General features: G+C 38.7%; 1 protein-coding gene across 3 annotated transcripts in view; it reads right to left on the bottom strand.

Moving 5' to 3' along the window:
* Window positions 1-16478, bottom strand: part of fstl5 (follistatin-like 5) — a 198847-nt gene that overhangs the window by 158461 nt on the left and 23908 nt on the right. For all 3 annotated transcript variants that reach the window (XM_026182979.1, XM_026182971.1, XM_026182987.1), the window contains exon 2: window positions 4779-4920. In XM_026182979.1, the coding sequence (XP_026038764.1) occupies window positions 4779-4920 (142 nt within the window). The remainder of the gene's footprint in view (window positions 1-4778; window positions 4921-16478) is intronic.

Genomic DNA, 16478 nt, shown 5'->3' on the forward strand with positions numbered 1-16478 from the left:
CCCGCTTCAGATCTCACAAACCTCACTTCTCCAGACCACCAACTTCCAAATACACTCCATCTGGAAACATATGACAACAAATTGCAACATACCAGTATGACAAGTGACCAGAATACGGTACGCAGTACTATTCCTTATGAGCAAGACTGGTTTATTTGTTTGACCAATAGAGAAGAGTGACAAAACAACAGAGCTGAATCCAATTTTTGCCAGGGCTGATGTAAGGTCATCCAACAACAATGTACACAGGTGAACAAAAACAGACATGTGCATATTCCAGTAGATTATTTTAAATTCCATGAATTGAGAGTCATTCTTTTTCCTTAATATGCTGTAATGTAATGCACAGATCCAGCACCTGTACCTTGCTAGAATTATGCACAGTATCTGTATCTGCAACAGCATGCCCAGACAAATAAATACTTACATTTCTAACAAATGCTTCACACGGTCAAGAAGTTCAAGAAAACAAATGTGTAATTTTGCCTCTTTGCATCATAACACCGTTGCTGTCTTTTCATGGTTTATCCGTTTATAATTGTCTGTGGGTAGCTGTGTTCAAACTGTTTCTGACAAAGGATGGTGAGGCCAGTAGTTGTATTGCTAAGACTCATCATGTTGACAAGTAACAACTATTAATAAATAAACCAAAAGAACAGGGAAAATAACCATGTAGCAGAAAGACTTTGAAAACCACAGGTCAACACATTGTTATTGTTCTAGTAGACTGGCTCCGTACAGCATCTCTGCCTTTTCGGCCCCTGCGGAGACGATACAAAAGCTGGTTACCTCAGTTTCGGGCTGGCTGCCATTTGAAAGCAGACAGCTCATCAAGATGAGTGACAAGGGTTGGGGCTCAAACTGACCAGCTGAGGAGGAGAGGGAGGAGGAGGAAGACGAAGGGGGAAATAATACTGACAGAAGTCACGTTTAGGCCAAATGTTGCCTGTTGCAGCTTTAACTGACGCTACTGTACAACAAGCTGTTTCTTGTGAATTTTGCTGTTCAATCTTGTTGTTCCTCCCATTCCCCGTCTCTTTATCTCAATCTAATTTGCCCACCACCCCCACTCCCTCTCTCCCTCTCTCTCTCGCTCTGCTTATCCCCTGTTAATCTAGATTTGCCATGTGGCCAAGCCAGTGCAGGATGGATGGGGCTTTGCACACACAGTTGTCCTTGCTTCCATTTTGTTTGTCCTGACATAACAGCTTGATGTCAAAGCGACAAAAACTCACAGAAATTGCTGTAGTCCCTCATGCTGAGCAAGCCTGGCACTTCTACGTGATTTTCACAAATTGCACACTGAGCCCTCCATCATTCTTACAATTAAACTCTTCATGTAAGACCTTGGCTGAAAGATCTCAAAGTATCAGGAGATTAAGAGTAGCAACAACCACCACTTTAAATGGCGTATGCAATAAAACCCATAATAACTACAGGCAGGGATCCGTGTCCTATACCTGACCCCATGTAAAGGATTTCACAGTGAATTTCTGAAACAATGCCATGGGAATTACACATGGGAGTAGAACACATGACCAGCTGTTTATGACCACGTGGTGACTGAACTCTTTGTGAGGAAAGCTTATAAGGTTGTGTCCGATCACGTTACCCAAGCCAAATGCTGTCCTTCGAAGCACAGGAAAAGACATCGCATTAACCTTCCCAGCTTGAAGCAAAGCACAGTTCGCTATTTTCCATCCCTATATTTCACTGCTAGAGCTTTAGTTTTTTTTTTTAAAATGAGGCACATTAGAGAATATGAAATTGTTATTTTATCTCATTGACTTTATCATCTACTTTTAAACTGTACTTTTATTTTGAGCCGACTATGTTTTTCAACTTGATATTACTTCTCCACAATAATTCACTTTGAAACAACTGTTAACACAGCTCGCTCAGCTTTATTGACAAGAGCATGACCCGAGTCTCTCTGCAGTCCAGACAAGAGCTGAGAAATTCTCTAAGCAACAAAAAGGCCAATGACATAATTTGAAAAAGGGCTTACTTTTGGCTTTTTTTCCACCAAAGGGCTGTAAATTTCCACAGTCTCATTTGACAGGCAGATAGATGAGTGCAGTTTACCTCTGTCCTCTCGCAAGACGAATTGTAATGGTATGCAGATGCTGTAATGACATTCCTCTGAGATGTAATCACAGCGCCTGGCACATTAATTTCACTGGAGTGGAAAAGCACATATATCATTTTTGTGGCTTCTCGTCAGATTTCCGCTACATGTGGGTATACATTACCTTAATTATTAAAGTCACTGCAGTTCCAAACCACACTAGCGAAAAGAGACAAAGTCTAAACCAGTTAGTTTCAATAAGAGATAATGTACTGCTGAATACAATAAAGAAAAAAGCACCATGCAGCTTCAAAATGTACTGGTGGTTAGATTAAAAGTACTTAAAGAAAATATGTCTGCCTTATTCACATGGTGCTGCAAAACATTGGAAAGTACACTCTCTTCAGTACAAGAGAGAGTAATGGGAAAGTAGAAATACTGGACTGTGTTGCAGTGGAGAGATTAAAGAGACACTACAAGTGAAAAGGGTCATATTCATTACAACTAGATATCACTGAAACACTTGCATTTTATTACTTACATTAACATTTCTTAATATTTAAAGGAAGTGTTTACCACTGATTTATTATCTGCTTAAGACATGTGTAACTCTTTTTTTTTTTTTGCCAAAACTAGGAAAGAAACAAATTTCCAACAAGGCAAAGAAATTTGTTGTTTGCATATTGTTTTATCAGAATTAATGGAAGTGCTGAGGTAGAGCTAGATCACTATGTACATAGATTAATTCTTACTGCAGTGCTCTGGGTTGCTCTCCACCATGAGCCCTTTGCTGGCGTCATTCCTTCTTCCCTTTCCTTCCTGTCTCTCTCCTTTATTATCCAATGTTGTCAAAAAAAAAAACAAAAAACAGCCCAGTAGCACTGTTGGATTGAACTCCAGCAGATTAAATGCATCTTAACAGAGTGTATTTTTGTTTCCTCCACTCAAACTGAAAAATTATATTTTTAAAATGAAACAGCATCAAGCCATTCCCAAGGTAAGATGAGGTAACTCTGGATTATTCACAGGCCCGGATAGAAGTAAGCTCCACTTTTGGATTTTACATTCGCTGCAAAAAGAGGAATGGATTAGACAATATTTTTATTTTTTTCATTTTATTCCAAATGTAACTAGTGCATAAAATAAGCATCTTATCAAGCCCTCAAAAGTAAATCTTATAGATTTAGGCGCCTGGAAGCCACTCTGCCTACTTGTTGATATTTTTGTTCTTAACAATGAGTCTGGGAATTCAGTTCAAAAATCACCAGCTATCCCTGAAATCCTTCCTTCCCAAGTGTAAATACAAGCTAAAGCAAATGACATTACATCTGCTTTCCTGGAAACTAGTTCTTCTTGCTCTGCCTCATCCTCGGATATGTAGGATATGGAAAGATACAAATCATATAACTCGCTAGAGAGGTACGTTTTTTGGGGGGATTTTTTTTAAAGTTGCCAGGTCGTGTTAGATGGAATCCATCCCTGTCCATGCAGAGGTGGATGATGGATCATTTGCTGCGCCTCCCTTTGGTATAAAGCACTGCAGTCTGGCAGAAGTGCTATCTCTGCAGTTTACTGGCACCATATTACAAGATGTTTGGGTATTGAAGTTTAAATCGCTTCACTTTCTTAAAATACTCAATTTTCAGATTAGATGTTGCTAGAAAGAATCACAAGTCCCAAATAGCTGATATGTGTAGTCTACATGTTTAGAAAGCATCGCTGTGAAAAAATGTTCTTCAAAGGTCAAAGTGATTTTGACCATTTTGACCATTGTGTCGATTCAACAGCTTTGCATCGCTTCCAGCTCCCCACTCAACTATGATACAGCGCAATGACGTTCCTACCATCTGTTCACTCTGACTCCCGCTCTTTCTAACTACCTCTCACCCTACCCGCCCTTTAGTACCACTGTCTTTGCCATTCATTCCACACAGACGTGATTGTAACAGACCGACATAAACAAACATGAAATGTAGCCGGGAGACGAGAGATTTTCTTAAAGTAAAACAAAAAATACCCACAAAGGAAAACAACTTTTTTCTCCTATTGTTGTCACTGCTAATTCTTATCATGGACTGGACTGAAAGAAGTGTTTACTAGCAAACATAATTGCAAAAAGGGGGCTTAGGGGAAATGAGTACTGAAGGACCACAATCTGACTAATGCCTCTTGACAAAACAATTTGTTTTCCTCAACTCTCCATCTGCCAAAACAGTCAATTTCTTTCCTAGTCTGGTTCTAATTGATCCATGCCTGCTGTGTTTTGTAACTGGATCAGACGAGAAAAAATGAGCATGCTACTTATTTTAGAAACTTTTTAAAAAAATATCTTGTTCCTTAAGATGTAGCAAGAAATTAATAAAAGCGGCGGAATTTGCTTTTGGGGCCTGCCCTCTATTACTAAGTCAGTAAGCGTTCAATTACATCTTTTACTTAAAACACTCAGCTAAAATGCCATGCCAGCATCTTCTTTCAAAGCTCGTCTTCATCTTTGCTCATCTGTTCCTCACATTAATCTGATGTTGTTTTTGAAATGACAGTCTTCTGGCTCAGAGGGAGGGATAATGATTCATCAAGTGGGCAGAAAAACAACAACCGCAGGAGAGTCATATGATGTAGGAAGACGGTGCCGGTGTAATGAGCTTCATACTTGGCCAAAGCACACAGACCTGTTACGGACAGCATGAAAAAACAGAAAGGCAATCAATACCTTGTGTCGAAATCTCACGACTGGTCGATAGGGCGGTGACCCAAATCCCTCCTTGCTGGGTCTCCCGTTGGTGCCAAGCGCAGCGAGCCCCAACAGCAAAATCGCAGCAGACCACCATCTGGTCGTCTTCATTGGTCTTTTCCTGTCAAAAACCAAACAAGAATGGTGAATGCGTACTCTCCTCCAACACTCTGCAGGTTCAATACTGGTTGGCCAAGACAATACATCAAGCCCACAATAATTAGTGAAGACAATGAGAACCGCAAAACTGTCGCTGATTTAAACTAAAGCTATCAATACGTGGCCCACACTCGGCAGGGAGATTAGATCTCCTTTCAAATCAATTACGGGGAAATAGACGTCATGAGAAAATCAAGATAAAGAAGACAAAGAGCCAATATATTAAGGCAATTAAAGTGAGGGCTTTGGATTAATTAGGCTGAGTGTCTAAGTCAAGCAACTGTGATGAAGTGGAGAGATTGCATCTTAAAACAGATTCCTCACAGCTTTGCACAGATGCAGCCTGGAAATATTTTTTTTTAAAAAGTGAGAATATTCACTTTTCACCTCCAATTCGACTGCATTTTCAATTATTCATTGGACTGTGTAAAAACAAGTTTGACCTTTGCATGACATGAATTAAACAAAATCACACTTGTGGAGGAAAGGAGGGGGGGAAAAGAAAAAACAAGCCCTGTGGAAATGTCTGTGTCAGTGAAACGGATAGGTTCGAGCAAGTAGCAAGGCACAGGACATCCCCAGAGAAGACGATACGTTAACCACTCCTCTTATACCGCCTTACACGCCTTACACGCTAAACAACTGTTATGTTGAAACCTGCAGTGCATTTGTTCCTTCATATTTTTATCCCTCATCTTTATCTGCATTTACACCCTCAGGTTTTTTTATGCACCTCACTGCAAAGATCTCCTCCATCAGAAGCACTTTATAAATAAATCTGACAAGACTTGACTTGTTTTTTTTCACAGTCAAACACTGAGCTGCACTTTCTAAGACATCCAAAACCATTCTCCAGTGAAGGGAGATGAGTGACAGCAGGATGGTGACCCCGCTTCCTTGTTCTTTGGGGCTGACACTAAGTCAGACAACAATGGTGCTGCTGTGGCAGCTCTGTGGGTCCACGCGCTTTTCACTGGAGGTCAGCAGGTTGCACCAGCAGAGCAGTGTGTCACTGTGATGTGCCGGACAGAGAGGAGATACTGAAACTTTATTTTTGTGACTTTACATGTCTTCAAAAGCCTTCCTCTGTTGCCTGATGCCTGCAGGATTTCTGCTTTGAAATTACTTCCTTTTATTTCAAACCTACTTTTTTTTTGTCATGTGGAGGAGATATAAAGAACTTGGTCTTTTGGTGGAAAACACATTTAATTAAAAATATTTTCAACAGCTGTGTTGTATACTGTAATTCTCTGGCAGATTTTTCAGACTTTTTGTTTCATTGGCCTTTAGAAGAAAAAAAGATCAATGTTCTTTATCGAACTCTGAAACAGCCTTGAATCCTCCTACACAAATTACACCCATCGCCAGCGCCCCTACTAACCAATCCAGTTCTTTTCAAGGTTTGATATACACCTGCCCCCCACCCCACTCCCACCCCAAACAGAGACTTGTCTAACTACAAACAAAAAACTTCTAGACAACATATTCGTATAATCCTGTATGTTAAAGCCTTGGTCTTTAGTGTGGCTACCTTGTGAACAAAGCTTAAGCCTCTGTAAATGAAATGTCGTGCCAGGTCTTCTACCTCAGTGTGTGTCAGTGCAGTAATGAGGGACAGACATTCAAAGTGCCTCGATAATCGAGTAGGAGGTTTTGTTCGGAACAATGAGTCTAGAAATTCAAAAGATCTATGAACCTGAAAAATAATTGTTAAAATGTTGGTAATGATCAACAGCCTTACTAACCCCCTGCGGACATATTATGGTCCTTTTATGCTATAGGGCATTAATAGTCGCACTCACTTTTTTAATGCGATCATATTCATATTCATTCTCTGTGCGTCGTAACTCTCCAGATCCAGGTAGGAACCCTGCCTGCAGCAGCTGCTGCTCCACTTCTCCGCTAACACAGTCTTTATGCCACACTAGGTGGATTTCCATATTTGCTAGCACAATCAATCAACTTCTTTCCGGTATCCCAGTGTTAAATGGGTTATTAATGGACCAGCTTTTGCACAGTGCTGTGTCAGAGACAAAAACATATGCACAGTTTTAAGAAGTTTAACTGCACCATACAGCACAGTTCCTCAGAGACATTAAACTCATTATGATCAGTCACAACTGCGGCATAAGCAAGCACCTTTCCAGTCCTCCTTCTAGTGAATAATCAGTAATCTTTCTTGGAGCTCCAGACAGTTTTAAAACTGTGTTGTCCTATAATTCATTAAAATAACCAGATTTTCTTTTAAAGCCGCTATCACTACAATGAGTGCGTTGATTTAACAATTCACACACAAACAATAACAGCAGCTGAGCTATTAAACAAGTGGGGGAGCACATGTGTCCTTTTTTAAATTAATTTCAAAATAATGCAATTATAAGAACAATATATTCAGCTTCCAGTTCAGTTCAGCCTCCAGTGAGTACCAGACGAATGGGGTACACATCCATGCATTCATCCATCCAACCTGCAGTTGGCAATGTCCTTTTAATCCGTTCAGCTTTGGTGAGCTCGACATAGTGGCACACGAAGGGGTTCTCAACCTGCTGTGGGTTCTGCTTAGATTGGCCCTTCAAACTGCAGCAGCTCTCCAGAACAGAATAAGGACTACCACCATCAGTTCCACTCCAAACAGTAGTTGGAGCTTGCTCAAAGGAGGCATCTGAATAATACTGACCGACCTGGCCAACGAGCCAGGTGGTAAGAAAACCTTGAGCTTGAGAGAAAAGGGGGATTGTCCACATACAAATAGATCGCAGACTCTGTAATTCTTTGGGGAAAATGAAAAAGAAATTATGCAGCCTTCAATATACCTGGCCTGAGGGGAAAGAGTAACTAAGTATTCAGTATCTTGCCCACGAATGGACAGGAGGACCAGAGAGGAAAATATTATAACTCAAAGACGTTCAGTGTGCTAAAATTAAAAAAGCAGAACTTCCAAAACAGCCATAAGGTTGAACAAACTAACCCCTTAGAGAAATGAAAAAAGGATATTGAATAATGGTTGCAGAGGGATGACTGGAACCTCAATTTAATAAGCGGAAGATGGATGGATGGATGGATGAAGACAATGCCCTCAATGCAGGAAAATGGCTACTCCCTGCCTATATGCCTATAAGCCCTGCTCAACAAATGAGCCTTGAAGAAAGGAAAGTTCAAAGAAATTTTGAAGTATAAATCATTAATATCAGTTTAAAGATAAAATTACTAAAAACCTATTATATTCTTTATAATAAACTGATGAATTTCATTAATTTTCACTGTGCAATTTATATGTGCCTAAATTTTTCAGCTTACTCAACAATACATTAATGTGGGTTGGTCTTGGTTCAAAATGGGCCTCTGGGTGTAACGCTGCACATAAAAATGATTGTCTGGATGTAGCTCGAGGTAAAGCACCTTTATCACCTCACCTCACAGTTTCTGCATTTTCTTCTTAAAAACAAAACAAAAATCTGATTTAAGTTGGAGTAAATTAAATCTAAATTTTTCTAAATGGAAGGCATAATTTTTTTTTTGATGGAGGGCTAAAACATCTTTGGTATGTACCAATATGTTTTATGTGAAAAAAAAAAAACCCAATTAAGAATAAATTAAGAATTTTAGCTCATTTTCAAAAATAAAAAAAATAAACAAATCTCAAAATATGGCAATGAAAATTTAGCAAAATCCCCCAAATATCCCAGGCACAGCAGGGCTGATCTACAACTGTAAGTCTTAGTATGTGAGGGAAAACATGCAATCTTGAGTAAATGCTGCACGTCTTATTTATTTCTCTTGAAAGCACAAGAGACAAAAACAGTCTCAATTCTTTTTCCCAGGATGCCCGAGAGGCTGCCATCATAACTTCGGCATGTGGTTTTAAATCCCCTAGAGCACACCTAAGCTTTGGCATTGACTTTGAAATGAAGTCTACCTATCTCCCACTATGTACACAATGAATCATGCCCTGCCAAGCTCACAGACACTTTCCATCTCATTCAGTAGATTTCTGCCATTCATGCACTGGGCAAGTTACCATAAGCGCCCATACAGCTCACCTTACAGATACTTGGCTCTATGTATGCATCACACTGACTGCACCACACTGGGCACTGGCTAGATTTTAATAATGCACATTTTGAAATTTACTGTCAACTGTCATGCATGTGTGGTAACCCATAACTCTGGAAAATAGGAATATATTATTAAAGCGTGCCATACATTTTCCTGACATTATGCATGGTTTCCCCCAAAAGACCTTTTCTCAAAAACTCTCCCCATTATTATGAGTAATCTTGGACCAATTCTGACTTATTGCTGATAAGTCTTCAATTTACAGCTTTCTAATTACTGTCAGCTTGTCTCCAGTATAATTAAAGAAAGCCCTTGAGAAATGCAAAACTCTCAATATAGCTGAACATCTACTGTTACCATCCCCAACTTTCTTCTCTCACTGTTTTTAGTCAGACAGCGAAATATAAGCTGCAGTATAGCTCGTGTTACAAAACAAACAAAGAACACAAAGAACAACATAATGCAAAAGTTAAGAGTCTTTCAGTCTTTTGCAAAAGGGCACCAAACCCTGTAGCAGATTGTTTAAAATACTTTTGCACCAAAAGTCACAGCCAACGCTTCCTTCTAACATCTGTTTTGCCCTGCTAATTACAATTTCTTTTTCAATGTTTCTCAGAGCTGCTAAGATTTCTCTAAACCCACATAAAATAAGGTCTGGACCAGAATAACAACATAATGAAATACTGTACACTTGGAGACGTTTTAGGCTCAAATCTCTGAACCAACAACCACGGACAATTTCATCTTTCATCCCTCAATGTAGATCTCCACTTTATCTTTTCAAGCTGTTGTAGCATTTCCCTCTGTATGAGCTGGGATTTGCTGAGCTCTTGTACTGATATATCAGCGAAGTGGCTATAAAGATTGACCCGATATGTCTTTAACCCCATGTGCCTGGTTACAAAATTCAAGAGGTGGATGACAAGTTGAAACTACACCGAAGTGTGGTGCGTGCCAGTTCTGAAGTCACTTTTGGTTCACACAACTGTTCACTAGGGCAACAACAGAGAGAATAGCCAAGGCTTTAACCAGCCTTTACTTTAAAGACATTTTCCAGTCCTATTCTCCTCAAGGCCAAAGTCCTGATTTTATAAAAAATAACTCTGATAAAAACCCCGTTCACTCTGCTTAAAGTCTTGGCTGTTCTATGACGTTACCTTTATTCACATGTAAAAAGACCACTCAGAAAGAAAGTTGCAAATAACATCAGACTAAAGCTCCTTGTTAGCAGACATACTGATGGTAACTTTAACTTTGTATTCAAACTGCCAACTTTCTAGGCAGAGGAGACAGAAGTTAAAACAGACTGTTGCACACAGAGAAAGATAGGATATCATGTAGAGATACACATTTAAAAAATGCTTGTTTTTATCATTAAAGCACACAAGCCTTTTCTGTTAACGCCCACAAATAAAGTCAATGCAAAGGGCCACTTCACCAGATGCTAGAAAGCCCTCCATGTTCAGAAAACAAACTGAACTTGGTTGATAAGGAGGACTCACCAATTTTAATTTTTAAATACTATTGTACAGCTGTTTATTATTCCCCCATAACTTCTGTTTACTACCGACAATAATTCTTTTTTTTTTTTTGGTTAATGCTTTGTTTAGGGGTGGGTGTGACAAGGTAATAGCATCATAAACAGTTTAAGTGAAATCGCGGGGTGTGGGTTGCATTTTATTTGAATAATAGTCACAGATGCAATTCAAAGTAATAAGCAATAAAGCAACAAAAAAACAAAGATTACATAAATGTCGGTAATAAATACACATTTGTTTTGATGAAAAAATCCTATTCTGCTCTCTTCTCCTCCGGCTTAGTTTCCAAGCCTTCAGATTTATCTGTTCGCTCCTTGTTGGAAACCTGACATTCACAGGGAACCACAGTCTTAAAGCAGCAGCTGGATTCAGTGAATAGCACACAAACCTGAACTCCAGGATGTTTAATAACTTTTGGTTTCTGTTAAGAATGTGCACATGCTGTGAGCATTTTTGACATGACATGCTTTAAGGCTGTGGATTTTCAATTCATTGGTTTTCCTTTGCCATTTGAAACTTACAGCATGCAAGGTTCTGAACCTTTCAACTCCCCTCAGTTACCCGTGAGCTCTCCAAGTGGGAAACAGTAACCCCCTGTTGCACTGCACAGCTCCCAATTGTGAGTGGAGCAAACATCTATGAATAAGGAACAGGGCGATGCTGAAAGAAACATGCATGCTAAGTCAATGGACCGTGGCCAAACAACCACTGAAACACTCCATGAGACTGCTTCAAGGTCAATGTGATGGCTGCTTTTCTCACATTGCATATAAAGACAGGGGGGCAACTCTTCCTGACATTTCAACACTAAATATAAAGATATTTTTAACAGAAGGAGACTTGATAATTCAACATTTTTTCATGGGCGCTAATCAATCAGGAAGACGTTAAAGAAAGAAAATGTTTAAGAAGTTGTTAAGCTTCATGGCGGCAACATCTTTGAAGTGCTAGATATCCAATTTACAAAATACAGCTTAAATCGCACTCTTGGTTTATTTTTACCATTTTGCTGCCACAGAACAAAATGATGACAGACACAAGTGGAAGAAACAACAGAAAAGGGTGTGAGCATGCCTGGCAGATAAAAAAAAAATCTAAATCTGTTGCTGTTATATCAATATTTAAATACCATTTTTTGCAAAACGTGTTTGAAACCTGCCAAGTTTTAAAATTATGATTGAAGTTTTTCATCTTTCTTTCTGTGGCAGATACATTTTGACAGCTATGTCTTTTCTTCTATCCAAGAAGGGAAAAAAAACACTTTTTTGGACTCTTATTTTTCTACTTCGCTGGGCATGCGTGGGGTTTTTTTGGGGTTTTTTTTGCTTTATATCAAAGTCATTAAATCATGAAAATTTTAACCACAGGATTCAATAAAATCCTAGCTAAAGCTCAAATGCTTAAAAAAGTCAAAAGTGCTTTTGAATTTTCATGATCACATTTTGATTTATTTAAATGACTTGAATGCAACGTGTCACATCCACTGAAAACAGGAAAAAACACTCCACCACAAAATCCACACTAATATGTTAAAACACAGACTACGAGTGTGCCAGCAGACAGAAAGACACTAATGGGCCACATCATAAAATCAATCTAATCTGAAACAGTTGCCACCTGAATCAACTCAGAATCAACTTTTTGTTTTTGTATAGTAATGAGTATATTTGATGTAGCCATGCAACATTTCTTTAATACTATGAATATTTACCATGCCTTTGAAGTACAAAGCATTGAGTTGATATTTGCCAGTTTTTAATTCAGGTAATTTTGAGGCCTTGTAACTTCAAGTAAACAGGGATAGTTACATGAAAACCACATCGGTTAAAAACTGCAACCAAATGAATTTTAAACTCCAAGTGTCATAATTTCAAGCCGAAACAACATTTTTGTTCAGCATAACTTTTACTGTAACTGCCTTCAACATTAATGCCATAGGAGAGAAAAAACATGGGTACCCTGGATGTTTTATCTCTTTTCTCATCATTCACTTGAGAAAATTTCAGAAAGTGAATTTTGGGTGAACTATTCAAGGTTCATATCAATTTATTTTTCAACTCTGAAAATTCCAGAGTATCGCCTGTACTGAATATCTAAAGGTTCAAAGATGCTAGAAAAAGAAAGCACCTGCTCCACATGTATCCAATAGCAAGCAGAAGTCTTGAGCCACCCCTCATTTCTTTATAATTTGCTAGGAAAATGGAAAACAGGTGTAGCAATTTATTGAAACATGTGCAAACAGTCAGGCAAATAGAGTATAAAGCAAAAAACATGGTTTCTTGTAACTAACTGGAAAGCCAATATTTGGTATGACTACCTTTATTCTCCAACACAGCCTGAACTTTCTTAGGCAAACTTGACTGACAGTGTTCCCCTGTGAGTTTTTCTATCCAGGTACGCTTTTGCTGTATGGCAGTGTGTTTAGTAACATTGTCTTGCTGAAAAATTAAAATCCTGCCAATCAGATGCTTTCCAGAACGTACTGGATAGTGGGTCATTGAGGCCATTTCTGATGAGGCTTTGGTGAACAGTAAATTGATCAACTTAAGTGCCAGACACATCTCTCAGCTCCTGTTTCAGGTCTTTGATGTTTTCCTATTTCTTAAGGACATGACGTTCAGATACTGTTCATCTGCTGTACACAGAACGACTGGAAAGCCTAAAATAACTTTCATCCTCCAGTTATTCCAAATTTTCTAAGCACAGACTCCACATCATGCAAAGATATGTCTGTTTTTTGGCTACCGGTAATATCTCTGAAATTACAAGAAAGGCACGCTCCTTGGAAGTAAAATATGCGAAATTGAGGTGTGGTTCAAAAATCAAGACTGTACTATATGCTCGCACAGAACTATCTTAAACATTAAGTAATTATTTATTTTTTTTGTTAAATTACAATCAACAGTAACATCTTTTAAGAAACACCAAATGCTTTTAAGTTTAATACGTTTGAGTTGGTTACGTGTTAAGGCATTGCACAATTTCCACATATGTGGACCTCTACAGGCAGACCACAAGCTGTGTTTGCTGCACCGCTCTCACCATTAAGCATTTCAATAGAGGCAAGCTCGCCAAATCTACAAACACCTTGTACATGGGAAATGTAATGTTAAAGTTAATGCTTTGCCAAGTAATGCGAAGTATATAAGCTCAGTTCAACTTAAGTGTCCTCGGGCTGTTTTTATCAATGATAAGAACTCCGAGAGAATTAGTCTTGCACTCACAGACAGTAAGGACAAGTAGGTGAACTTCTGGGGACATGTGAAGACAGTTCACCGTCACGTTGACGCTTGCTAACAACCGCAGCGCAGTTACACCGACGTGGTTTTAATGTTATTGTGCTGTCACAGCTCAATGCTGCCTCTGCTGGTGGGAAGCAGATTAACAGCGGGCGTGGTGGGCATCGCTTCTTCTCAGAGCCCCATACTGACTGAGCCGAAGGGGCAAACATTCCACATTTATATTCAAATATGACACACATAGAGCTGAATTAATTTAAACTGTTTTAATTAGAAATGACAAGGCAGGTACTGTATGTGGCCCCATATATATGTAGACTATACTACTAGAATATGCCTGAAGAAAAATTAGGGAAATATAAATATTCACAGACACCAATTACAAATAAATGTATGGTCTTATTCATGAATATGGATTAACTCTAATTATTTTTTGTTCTATTTTTACCTGTGTATTTATCTGAAATTTTATTACCACTGCAGTACAGACCTGCCTTACTGAATTAAGACTGACTAAGAGACGGATTAGGATTAAAATAATATTTAGTATTTGTAAATAAGTTGTAAAAACCATCATTATACATGACTACTGAGACGGTCACCTCTCTGCATGATTTCAGTCATCTGATGTTAAAATATTCAGAACAAAGGACAGATGTTTAGCCATCAGCCAAATGCTGTAACATGCTGTAGTTAATAATGAAACAAGTTTTTTTCCCCCATATTTAAGCAGATCTCAAACATTTGCCTTAAAGATTTCCTGAAATAATGTTTCCCTTTCATTGATTTCAATGAGGTGGTTTACCTTTTGGAATATCAGGGGTCACACCAAACACTTTTAGAGTTTATAATGTGTCCACAGGTTTATAGTTTATGTTATGCTAATTTATTTTGTCTTTTTTTGTTTTGTTTTGAGGCTGTTTTCAATTGTACAGAATTCAAATGTGCTGTACTGGCTAGAAAAGAAGAGATTGATGAGAAATGCTTCCTTCCTTGTTAAGTACTGCTACAGTATGTAGTGAAACGTGAAATATGGATGACTGAAATTCACAGCACTCGATTCTTTTCTTGTTATATGTGAAGGCTGCATTGGCTGGCGGGCCACACTTTCAGAGGACTGGCTCTAAGTGAACAAGCTGACCAAATGGCAGCAAAATGCCCCCCACAGCAAAGCACAGTTACCGGATCACCTTTCTATAGACTTCTAAAACTCTGTTATTTTAAATTGACAGGATAGCCCAAAGTTATATCCCAAGGTCAACAAACATCTTTTTAACTGGGGCAGCATATTGAGTGGAAAACTGGACATTTCTCAACCCCCATTCTTTTTTTTATAGTTAATTTGTAGCGTCTCCTTTCTTCTCCACACAGATAACATGTTATATAACAAGAATAATTCACAGTAAAAACACCTCAAGAGGAGAAGTTTGGCTTATTTAGTAATTTCAGGTCAAATTAAGGTCTCATGTCATTGAGTTTCATTACAAACTGTACATTTTATTCAATATCTTTAACTTTTCTCTGTGTAAAAATGCAAAGCAGATCTTTTTTTTTTTAAATTTTATGTGTGTATTGTCTGCAGGGTCCTGCTCATATATTACACTCCCTAAATGATCCTGTAAATGTGAAAAACAAATGCAAACAAATGTTCTCAATATGCTTGCATTGGAATAAGCACATACATCACCACTGCTTATATTGGCTTATTTTAATTTGGCTAAGAATTATTGTTGATGTAATAGAATTTTCTCATTGGGGTTTCATATTTTGGCTTTCAGGATATAAAATGCTGCATATTATAGACAAAAACACCAAAAAACGTTTTAGACTAGATGAGTAGACTTGCCAAAACATATTGATATTTTAAGCTCCTGAGGTGCATGTTCACAGGAAAATCATTATCTTCAGCAGGGCAATTTCTAGTCAAAATAAAACCCACCTATACAGAGGAGAAATTGGATGGCAGCAGAGGTACTTGCGCCTGATTCAGCTTGCAGCTGATTGCATACTGTATACTGGGACTTGGATGCTCCCAGTTTGCTTGGCAAACCAAGGATTTCCTCCAGAGACTTGTTTGAAATTATTCAGATTGTCAGTGAGGTCACTGGAGTGTAACTTTAGTCAGCAGATAAACGGATTTTCTATCCCCCACACTACTAGACCACCAGCTCCCCTCTTCCACCATATGCTTCAGCTGACACATCCTTGACCCCTGTGAGCAGATCTCTTTAAGCACGCTCAGCAGTATTGCTATGTACAGTTCAGTTTAAGTGGAGCACTACAGTTTGTCTCTGAGATATCTGGAGAACGCTGGAGCATCTGTTGTGTGTTTGCTGCCCAAGCACATTGCCGAAGCATGTCTTATGTGGCAGAATTATCGTGCCACTTCTCATATACTCTATGCTCATACTCATACATTCCCAACACCACTGTCTACTGATAAAGGACTCCTTCAAGTTCAAAGCACGTCCAAAACCACAGGCAACACTCTTTGCCCAAGGGTAGTGCTTCTGTTTATTCCTTGTTCTTCCCTTACAAATACTGAAAATGCTCTGCCAATCTCTCAGATAGAGGACTTCCTACAACAAAGGAACAGAGGACTCATTCTGAATGTCATACATGCCTAAATGGGTATCTCATATGGTATTCATGCTATGCCCCTGCATGGTGTCTGTATGAATCTTTTT

The sequence above is a fragment of the Astatotilapia calliptera genome, chromosome 2, assembly GCF_900246225.1.
Source record: "Astatotilapia calliptera chromosome 2, fAstCal1.2, whole genome shotgun sequence".
Taxonomy (NCBI): domain Eukaryota; kingdom Metazoa; phylum Chordata; class Actinopteri; order Cichliformes; family Cichlidae; genus Astatotilapia; species Astatotilapia calliptera.